The sequence below is a fragment of the Dermacentor andersoni genome, chromosome 8, assembly GCF_023375885.2.
Source record: "Dermacentor andersoni chromosome 8, qqDerAnde1_hic_scaffold, whole genome shotgun sequence".
NCBI lineage: Eukaryota > Metazoa > Arthropoda > Arachnida > Ixodida > Ixodidae > Dermacentor > Dermacentor andersoni.
The window spans coordinates 98,213,024-98,224,295 of record NC_092821.1 but is presented as its reverse complement, the minus strand read 5'-3'; the positions used below and the strand labels follow the sequence as shown (position 1 = coordinate 98,224,295).

General features: G+C 46.0%; 1 protein-coding gene across 1 annotated transcript in view; it reads right to left on the bottom strand.

Annotated features, from left to right (window-relative positions):
• Positions 1 to 4,157: 4,157 nt before the first annotated feature.
• LOC140212978 (uncharacterized) overlaps positions 4,158 to 11,272 on the bottom strand; it is a 118,836-nt gene continuing 111,721 nt past the window's right edge. Inside the window, exons 26-29 of the mRNA XM_072284105.1 lie at positions 6,212 to 6,313; positions 5,723 to 5,824; positions 4,755 to 4,856; positions 4,158 to 4,168 (exon numbers count right to left, since the gene is read on the bottom strand). Of these exons, the coding sequence (XP_072140206.1) occupies positions 4,158 to 4,168; positions 4,755 to 4,856; positions 5,723 to 5,824; positions 6,212 to 6,313 (317 nt within the window). The remainder of the gene's footprint in view (positions 4,169 to 4,754; positions 4,857 to 5,722; positions 5,825 to 6,211; positions 6,314 to 11,272) is intronic.

The window sequence follows — 11,272 nt, the reverse complement described above, 5'->3', positions numbered from 1 at the left end:
CTGGAGCTAGCAAAGGAAAGAACAATTGCACATGTTTGCTATGGCCGCTGATAAAGCAGCGTTATTATTAGGTGGGCATAACATTGTGCGAATCTGCAAAATTTTCTACTTCGTTAAGAGAAAGTTATGATTTAGTGAAGTAAAAGTGAGACAAAAACTTCACTGTGTGTATTTTGGCACCATTTCTAGAACGCACACTTTGCCCTTTAGCTTACATTTTTTTCTTTGTCATGATGGTAACTGTGGTGTTTCAGTCATTATAACGGGTGCATAGAAATCATAACAATACCACGTTTGCGACACAGGTGAGAGAGTATGATGCCACATAGAAAGATACGTTCGCATGAAAAATGGGAACCTATGGCAAGTGTTTGATATGCTATACTCACGAACGCATTGAGCTGTGTCGCCGATGAGGACGCAGTCTTTCCCATCCTTCTTGCACTTAGCGGCTTGTGTCGCATCACATCGTTTTGCTGGCATGCCTGGAGCTAGTAAAGGAAAGAACAATTGCACATGTTTGCTATGGCCGCTGATAAAGCAGCGTTATTATTAGGTGGGCATAACATTGCGCGAATCTGCAAAATTTTCTACTTCGTTAAGAGAAAGTTATGATTTACTGAAGTAAAAGTGAGACAAAAACTTCACTGTGTGTATTTTGGCACCATTTCTAGAACGCACACTTTGCCCTTTAGCTTACATTTTTTTCTTTGTCATGATGGTAACTGTTGTGTTTCAGCCATTATAACGGGTGCATAGAAATCATAACAATACTACGTTTGCGACACAGGTGAGAGAGTATGATGCCACATAGAAAGACACGGTCGCATAAGAAATGGGAACCTATGGCAAGTGTTTGATATGCTATACTCACGAACGCATTGAGCTGTGTCGCCGATGAGGACGCAGTCTTTCCCATCCTTCTTGCAATTTGCGGCTTGTGTCGCATCACATGGTTTTGCTGGCATGCCTGGAGCTAGTAAAGGAAAGAACAATTGCACATGTTTGCTATGGCCGCTGATAAAGCAGCGTTATTATTAGGTGGGCATAACATTGCGCGAATCTGCAAAATTTTCTACTTCGTTAAGAGAAAGTTATGATTTACTGAAGTAAAAGTGAGACAAATATTTCACTGTGTGTATTTTGGCACCATTTCTAGAACGCGCACTTTGCCCGTTAGCTTACATTTTTTTCTTTGTCATGATGGTGAATGTGGTGTTTCAGTCATTATAACGGGTGCATAGAAATCATAACAATACCACGTTTGCGACACAGGTGAGAGAGTATGATGCCACATAGAAAGATACGTTCGCATGAAAAATGGGAATCTATGGCAAGTGTTTGAAATGCCATACTCACGAACGCATTGCGGTGTGTCGCCGATTAGGACGCAGTCTTTCCCATCCTTCTTGCAATTTGCGGCTTGTGTCGAATCACATGGTTTTGCTGGCATGCCTGGAGCTAGTAAAGGAAAGAACAATTGCACATTTTTGCTACGGCCGCTGATAAAGCAGCGTTAGTATTAGGTGTGCATAGCATTGTGCGAATCTGCGAAATATTGTACTTCGTTAAGAGAAAGTTATGGTTTACTGAAGTAAAAGTGAGACAAAAGCTTCACTGTGTGTATTTTGGCACCATTTCTAGAACGCACACTTTGCCCTTTAGCTTACATTTTTTTCTTTGTCATGATGGTAACTGTTGTGTTTCAGCCATTATAACGGGTGCATAGAAATCATAACAATACTACGTTTGCGACACAGGTGAGAGAGTATGATGCCACATAGAAAGATACGTTCGCATGAAAAATGGGAACCTATGGCAAGTGTTTGAAATGCTATACTCACGAACGCATTGCGCTGTGTCGCCGATGAGGACGCAGTCTTTCCCATCCTTCTTGCACTTAGCGGCTTGTGTCGCATCACATGGTTTTGCTGGCATGCCTGGAGCTAGCAAAGGAAAGAACAATTGCACATGTTTGCTATGGCCGCTGATAAAGCAGCGTTATTATTAGGTGGGCATAACATTGTGCGAATCTGCAAAATGTTCTACTTCGTTAAGAGAAAGTTACGATTTACTGAAGTAAAAGTGAGACAAAAACTTCACTGTGTGTATTTTGGCACCATTTCTAGAACGCACACTTTGCCCTTTAGCTTACATTTTTTTCTTTGTCATGATGGTAACTGTTGTGTTTCAGTCATTATAACGGGTGCATAGAAATCATAACAACACCACGTTTACGACACAGATGAGAGAATATGATGCCACATAGAAAGATACGTTCGCATGAAAAATGGGAACCTATGGCAAGTGTTTGAAATGCTATACTCACGAACGCATTGCGCTGTGTCGCCGATGAGGACGCAGTCTTTCCCATCCTTCTTGCACTTAGCGGCTTGTGTCGCATCACATGGTTTTGCTGGCATGCCTGGAGCTAGCAAAGGAAAGAACAATTGCACATGTTTGCTATGGCCGCTGATAAAGCCGCGTTAATATTAGGTGGGCGTAACACTGTGCGAATCTGCGAATTTTTCTACTTCGTTAAGAGAAAGTTATGATTTACTGAAGTAAAAGTGAGACAAAAACTTCACTGTGTGTATTTTGGCACCATTTCTAGAACGCACACTTTGCTCTTTAGCTTACATTTTTTTCTTTGTCATGATGGTAACTGTTATGTTGCAGTCATTGGAACGGGTGCATAGAAATCATAACTATACCACGTTTACGACACAGATGAGAGAATATGATGCCACATAGAAAGATACGTTCGCATGAAAAATGGGAACCTATGGCAAGTGTTTACAATGCTATACTCACGAACGCATTGCGCTGTGTCGCCGATGAGGACGCAGTCTTTCCCATCCTTCTTGCACTTAGCGGCTTGTGTCGCATCACATGGTTTTGCTGGCATGCCTGGAGCTAGCAAAGGAAAGAACAATTGCACATGTTTGCTATGGCCGCTGATAAAGCAGCGTTATTATTAGGTGGGCATAACATTGTGCGAATCTGCAAAATGTTCTACTTCGTTAAGAGAAAGTTATGATTTAGTGAAGTAAAAGTGAGACAAAAACTTCACTGTGTGTATTTTGGCACCATTTCTAGAACGCACACTTTGCCCTTTAGCTTACATTTTTTTCTTTGTCATGATGGTAACTGTGGTGTTTCAGTCATTATAACGGGTGCATAGAAATCATAACAATACCACGTTTGCGACACAGGTGAGAGAGTATGATGCCACATAGAAAGACACGTTCGCATGAAAAATGGGAACCTATGGCAAGTGTTTGATATGCTATACTCACGAACGCATTGCGCTGTGTCGCCGATGAGGACGCATTCTTTCCCATCCTTCTTGCAATTTGCGGCTTGTGTCGCATCGCATTGTTTCCGTGGCATGCCTGGAGCTAGTAAAGGAAAGAACGATTGCACATGTTTGCTATGGCCGCTGATAAAGCCGCGTTAATATTAGGTGGGCGTAACATTGTGCGAATCTGCGAAATTTTCTACTTCGTTACGAGAAAGTTATGATTTACTGAAGTAAAAGTGAGACAAAAACTTCACTGTGTGTATTTTGGCACCATTTCTAGAACGCACACTTTGCTCTTTAGCTTACATTTTTTTCTTTGTCATGATGGTAGCTGTTGTGTTTCAGTCATTATAACGGGTGCATAGAAATCATAACAATACCACGTTTGCGACACAGGTGAGAGAGTAGGATGCCACATAGAAAGATACGTTCGCATGAAAAATGGGAACGTATGGCAAGTGTTTGATATGCTATACTCACGAACGCATTGAGCTGTGTCGCCGATGAGGACGCATTCTTTCCCATCCTTCTTGCAATTTGCGGCTTGTGTCGCATCGCATTGTTTCGCTGGCATGCCTGGAGCTAGTAAAGGAAAGAACGATTGCACATGTTTGCTATGGCCGCTGATAAAGCCGCGTTAATATTAGGTGGGCGTAACACTGTGCGAATCTGCGAATTTTTCTACTTCGTTAAGAGAAAGTTATGGTTTACGGAAGTAAAAGTGAGACAAAAACTTCACTGTGTGTATTTTGGCACCATTTCTAGAACGCACACTTTGCCCTTTAGCTTACATTTTTTTCTTTGTCATGATGGTAACTGTTGTGTTTCAGCCATTATAACGGGTGCATAGAAATCATAACAATACTACGTTTGCGACACAGGTGAGAGAGTATGATGCCACATAGAAAGACACGTTCGCATGAAAAATGGGAACCTATGGCAAGTGTTTGAAATGCTATACTCACGAACGCATTGCGCTGTGTCGCCGATGAGGACGCAGTCTTTCCCATCCTTCTTGCACTTTGCGGCTTGTGTCGCATCACATGGTTTTGGTGGCATGCCTGGAGCTTGTAAAGGAAAGAACGATTGGACATTTTTGCTATGGCCGCTGATAAAGCAGTGGTAATATTAGGTGGGCATAACATTGTGCGAATCTGCGAAATTTTCTACTTCGTTAAGAGAAAGTTATGGATTACTGAAGTAAAAGTGAGACAAAAACTTCACTGTGTCTATTTTGGCACCATTTCTAGAACGCACACTTTGCTCTTTAGCTTACATTTTTTTCTTTGTCATGATGGTAACTGTTGTGTTCCAGTCATAATAACGGGTGCATAGAAATCATAACAATACCACGTTTACGACACAGGTGAGAGAGTATGATGCCACATAGAAAGATACGTTCGCATGAAAAATGGGAACCTATGGCAAGTGTTTGAAATGCTATACTCACGAACGCATTGCGCTGTGTCGCCGATGAGGACGCAGTCTTTCCCATCCTTCTTGCACTTTGCGGCTTGTGTCGCATCACATGGTTTTGCTGGCATGCCGGGAGCTAGTAAAGGAAAGAACAATTGCACATGTTTGCTATGGCCGCTGATAAAGCCGCGTTAATATTAGGTGGGCATAACATTGGGCGAATCTGCAAAATTTTCTACTTCGTTAAGAGAAAGTTATGGTTTACTGAAGTAAAAGTGAGACAAAAACTTCACTGTGTGTATTTTGGCACCATTTCTAGAACGCACGCTTTGCCCTTTAGCTTACATTTTTTTCTTTGTCATGATGGTAACTGTTGTGTTCCAGTCATTATAACGGGTGCATAGAAATCATAACAATACCGCGTTTGCGACACAGGTGAGAGAGTATGATGCCACATAGAAAGATACGTTCGCATGAAAAATGGGAACCTATGGCAAGTGTTTGAAATGCTATACTCACGAACGCATTGCGCTGTGTCGCCGATGAGGACGCAGTCTTTCCCATCCTTCTTGCAATTTGCGGCTTGTGTCGCATCACATGGTTTTGCTGGCATGCCTGGAGCTAGTAAGGGAAAGAACGATTGCACATTTTTGCTATGGCCGCTGATAAAGCAGCGTTAATATTAGGTGGGCATAACATTGTGCGAATCGGCGAATTTTTCTACTTCGTTAACAGAATGGTATGTATTACTGAAGTAAAAGTGAGACAAATATTTCACTGTGTATATTTTGGCACCATTTTTAGAACGCAGACATTGCCCTTTAGCTTACATTTTTTCTTTGTCATGATGGCAACTCTGGTGTTTCAGGGATTATAACAGGCGCATAAAATCATAACAATACAACGCTTGCAACACAGATGAGAGAGTATGCTGCTACATAGAAATATACGTTCGCATAAAAAATGGGAACCTATGGGAATTGTTCGATATGCTATACTCACGAACGCAACGCGCTGTGTCGCCGATGAGGACGCAGTCGTTCCCATTCTTCTTGCAATTTTCGGCTTGTTTCGCATCACATAGTTTTTCTGGCACGCCTGGAGCTAGTAAAGGAAACAACAATAGCACATTTTTGCTATGGCCGTTGATAAATCAACGTTAACATTAGGTTGGCATAACAATCGTTCGAATCTTCGAATTTTCCCACTTCGTTAAGAGAAAGTTATGGATTGCTGAATTAAAAAAGAGAGGAATATTTAGGAGTGTGTATTTTGGCACCATTTTTACAACGCACACTTTGCCCTTTAGCTGTCATTTTTTTTTTCATTGTCATGATGAGAGCTGTTGTGGTTCAGGGATGAGAACAGCTGCATAGAAATTATAACACTACGAAGCTTGCGACAGTGATGAGAGTGTATGATGTGGCATAGAAAGATGCGTTCGCATAAGGAATTGGAACCTCTGGGAAGTGTTCAATATGCTATACTCACGAACGCAATGCGCTGTGTCGCCGATGAGGACGCAGTCTTTCCCATCCTTCTTGCAATTTGCGGCTTGTGTCGTTTCACATGGTTTTGCTGGCATGCCTTGAGCTAGTAAAGGAAACAACAATAGCACATTTTTGCTATGGCCGTTGATAAAGGCAACGTTAACATTAGGTTGGCATAACAATTGTTCGAATGTGCGAATTTTTCCACTTCGTTAAGAGAAAGTTGTGGATTACTGAAATAAATGTGAGAGAAATATTTATGAGTGTGTATTCTGGCACCATTTTTACAACGCAGACTTTGCCCTTTAGCTTGCATTTTTTTTTCATTGTTATGAAGGCAACTCTTATGTTTAAGGAATTATAACCTCTGTATAGAAATCATAACACTGCCAGGCTTGCGACACAGATGAGAGGTTATGATGTGACATAGAAAGATATATTGTGACGCAGCAGTAATCACGGCTTTTATTCCGCGTCACAAGATTAGGCGAACCGACCACGCCCACAGCACGGAGCACACTCGAGAGCCAGCCCCACAAGCGATGATGAAGAAGAACCCCATATAAACCCCATATGATGATGATCGTGTACAGATGACAAAGAATAGCTTATAAATTCCCACACTAATGTCCCCTCGCGCGAGAGCGGCCATCCTGGCCGCAATTCAAAGGGGCGGTGAACGTCTCGTGAAAGGCTTCATACGGGAAACGTGAACAATCTCAGCGGCGTGGCAGCGGCGGTCATTTGGAACAATAAGTGGTTCCACGCGATAGTTCACTGGAGAAGTCTGCTCCAAGACTTTGTAGGGGCCGATGAACCGAAGCTGAAACTTGTCACACAAGCCAGGAGTACGAACTGGTGTCCGGAGTAGCACTTCCTCGCCAGGGCGGAAGCACACGACGCGATGAGAGGCGTCGTAATGCTGCTTGCGGTCCTGTTGCCGTGCTTCGGTGTTGATGCGGGCGAGCTGGCGACAACGCAGAATGCGGGACACATTCTTCGCAGGCGGAAGGACATTGATGGAGAGTTGGCGCGAAGAAAGAGACGTCAAGACAGGAAGAGGGCGAACGACCATAGACAAGGTAGAATGGCGAGTAACCGGTCGTGCGTTGAACGGCGGTATTATATGCAAAGGTCATGAATGGTAAAATTGCGTCCCAGTTTCTGTGATCCGGGTCAATATACATGGCTAACATGTCTGACAGCGTGCGATGAAATCGCTCTGTGAGGCCGTTGCTTTGCGGATGGTAACTGGAGGTAGTCTTGTGGGTGGTTCCGGAGGCTCTGAGTACTTCGTCTAGTAGTTGCGAGAGGAATGCTTTTCCACGGTGGCTCAGGAGGACGCGAGGAGCACCGTGACGCAGTATTAAGGATTGAAGTATGAATGCAGCAACTTCAGAGGCTGAGGCAGAACTCACACAAGTTGTTTCGGCGTAGCGTGTCAAGTGATCAACGGCTGTCACAATCCATCGTTTACCGGTGAGAGTCACAGGAAGTGGGCCATATAGGTCAACTCCAACGACCTCAAATGGTTGCGACGGACAAGGAACCGGTTGCAGTTGTCCGCTTGGAGCTGATGTAGGGAGCTTTCGACGCTGACATAGAGCGCAGGAAGCGACATACCTCGCTACACTGGCGGACAATCCAGGCCAGTAGAAGCGCCCTTTGATGCGGTCATAGGTTTTCTGGAAACCAAGGTGACCAGCAGTCATGTCGTCGTGAGAAGCCCGCAGGACATAAGCACGTAGAGAGCGTGGCAGAACAGGAACCCAGCGTTGACCGTCAGGGTGATAGACATGACGGTATAGGACGCGGTTGTCAATCTTAAATTGCGTCAGCTTCCGACGAAGGCGGGCGTTAGGCGGGCGCGAAGCTCCTTGAAGGTGGTCGATGATGCGCCGACAGTAAGAGTCGGCAAGTTGATGAAATTGGAAGGATTTGTTGTCGTGTGGAGGCATCTCGTCGACAGCGGCCAACAAGAAAGCATCTGAGGAGGGATCGAGCGAAAGCTTGTCACGGATGGTAGTTGGAGCTCCATTGCATGGTGTCGTAGGAAGCGGACAGCGAGAAAGTGCGTCTGCATCTTGGTGTTTTTTTCCGCACTTGTAGGTAATAGTAAAGTCGTATTCTTGCAAACGAAGAATCCACCGACCAAGTCGTTCAGACAAGTTCTTCAGCGTCGAAAGCCAGCATAATGCATGATGGTCTGTAACGATCGTAAAGTGGTGGCCGTGAAGATAAGGTCGAAACTTCTGCACAGACCAAATGATAGCTAGACATTCCTGCTCCGTGATGGTCTAATTCTTTTCGGCGTTTGTCAGAACGCGACTTGCGTATGCGACGACCCTCTCACCTAAAGTGTCGTCTCGCTGTAGGAGAATGCCTCCAATTCCGTGACCACTAGCATCCGTATGCAGGAGGGTAGGAGCAGCTTCATCAAAATGGCGTAGTACTGGTTCAGATGTGAGAGCGCGCTTCAGATGGGTGAACGCAGATTCACATTCGGGAGACCACACAAAGGGAACATTAGAACCCAGTAATTTGTGCAGAGGTGACGCTATTGAGGCGAAGCCCCGTATGAATCGCCGAAAATAGGAAGCGAGGCCTAAGAAACTACGCAAATCTTTGGTCTTTTCAGGACGAGGGAAGTGCTGAACTGCGGAAACCTTGTCAGGATCAGGACGAATGCCATCTTTGCTCACAATGTGACCTAGAACTTTGATTGTCTTGCTCGCAAAATGGCATTTCTTAGTGTTTAGCTGAAGTCCAGCGTTGGCAAGGCACGTGAGAACTTCATCCAGACGTTGCAGGTGCTGAGAGAAGGTCGACGAGAAAACAACAATATCGTCGAGATAGCACAGGCAAGTCTTCCACTTTAGGCCACGAAGAACGGTGTCAATCATGCGCTCGAACGTTGCGGGCGCATTGCAAAGGCCGAATGGCATCACATTAAACTCGTAGAGCCCATCGGGTGTTGAAAACGCTGTTTTCTCCTTATCGTCCTCATGCATAGGTATCTGCCAGTAGCCGGAACGCAGATCGATGCTGGAGAAGTACTCGGCACCGTGCAGGGAATCCAAGGCATCGTCTATTCGCGGCATAGGGTATACATCCTTGCGTGTGATCTTGTTAAGTGCTCGGTAGTCGACACAAAATCGAACAGAGCCGTCTTTTTTGCGAACCAAAACAACGGGGGAAGACCAAGGGCTAGCAGAGGGGCGTATTATGTTTCGTTGGAGCATGTCGGTGACGTTCTCGTCAGTGACTTTCCTCTCGGCTAGCGATACGCGATATGGTCTACGGCGCACGATAGATGTACCATCTGTCTCTATCCGATGCGTCGTAATCGAAGTCTTTCCCAACGAAGATGAATGCGCGTCAAAGGAAGCTTCATGTTTTCGGAGCAAAGCAAGCAATTGTTGTGACTGCGAAGCTGTCAGGTCGGAACTGATGGCAGCTGCAAGAGCTGAAGGAGATGCGGCCCGTCCGGTACAAGGACCTTCAGAGGAAGCTGGTTTAAAGGAAATAACAGATATAGACTCTGATGCAGTGGCGCAAGCCAATGTAGTGCCTTTAGGGATGAGAATCTTTTCGGGTGTCGGGTTTGTAGCGTAGAGACGTGCAGCGCCATGATCAAACCTAACGAGCCCTGATGCAAAGGCTATCCCTCTTGCAAGACAGCGTGCAGATGGTAAGACGAGCACGTCGCCGCAGTCAATCACATCAGACGTGATAGTAACAATGCTTTGATGGCGAAGAGGTAACGCGGTATCTTCTGCAGCAACGAAGTGAAGGGGTGTGTCATCTGCATGAAGTGAATAGGTCGTGTCGGTCATGTGGAGAACGCGTTGTCCACAGCAGATGGAGGCGGAGGCCGTAGAAAGAAAATCCCATCCCAATATGAGCTGCTGGGCACACGAACTTAGCACTGCAAATTGTACGTGATGTAGAAGTCCATCGATGGAAATACCAGCTGTGCACATAGCGATAGGTCGAATGGAGGCCCCTTGAGCAGCGAGTAGCGTAGGTCCATCATAGGGGGTCGTAACTTTCCTGAGTCGCGAACACAAATCACGGTGAATGACGGAAACACTAGCACCAGTGTCTATTAAAGCTTCTACTTGTACACCTTCTACTACAACCAATATCACATTGTACCGACGCGATGGAGGAATTTCTGTCCTGTCGTTCGATGCAGCTTTTCCTCCAAAAGCTGCATAATTCAGTTTTCCGGACGACGCTCGGCGAATTGAGAAGCAGGTCTCAGTGGGGACGTAGAGCGGCGAAGGGGTGACGGCGAGCGGCGTCTCGCAGGACGGTAAGCTGTCTCGGATGCTACAGTAGGCGATGGAGAGCGTCCGCGCGGTGGACCATAAGGACGGCGTTGGTCATGGAAGCTCCCTAGACGTTGGAAAGTAGTTCCGGGCGAAAAGTCATCCCGTTCGTATACGTCATATCCGCGACGCTCGTCTTGCTGGCGCTTGCGGCAAAAACGCGCTATGTGGCCACGATAGCCGCAGTAGTAGCAGATGGGACGAGGAGGACGCCACTGCGGATAGCTGGTTTGGGTAGGTGCGCTGGTAGTCATGGAAGCGATGTGAGCCGGTGTTGGTTTTGGAGGCATCGGTGGGACGATGATTGGAGTAGCTGCGGCTACTTGTGCGTACGTCGATGGGGCCCTAGGTGTTAGAGGGTCCGTGTACGCTGCACCAGCCATGGATGCCAATTCCTCCTTGATGACATCTCGCAGATTGGTATCGCAGGCATGAGAAGGCATAGGTCCTGCTGCTAAGCCAAGATACTGGAGCTCTTCTCGAATTATTGCGCGTATCATTGCTCGTAACGTAGGGTCGTCGGCGCTAGTGTTTGCAGTGGTGTCCGGCTGCAACCGTACTGATTCGAGTTCGTCAAGGCGCTGGCAAGTAGCGACGATATCAGCGACGGTAGCGGGGTTCTGGATGGCTAGAGCATTGAAAGCAATAGCTCCGATGCCTTTGAGGATGTGGCGAACCCTGTCTGATTCGGTCATGGCCGTGTTCACGCGTCGACAAAGAGCAAGCAC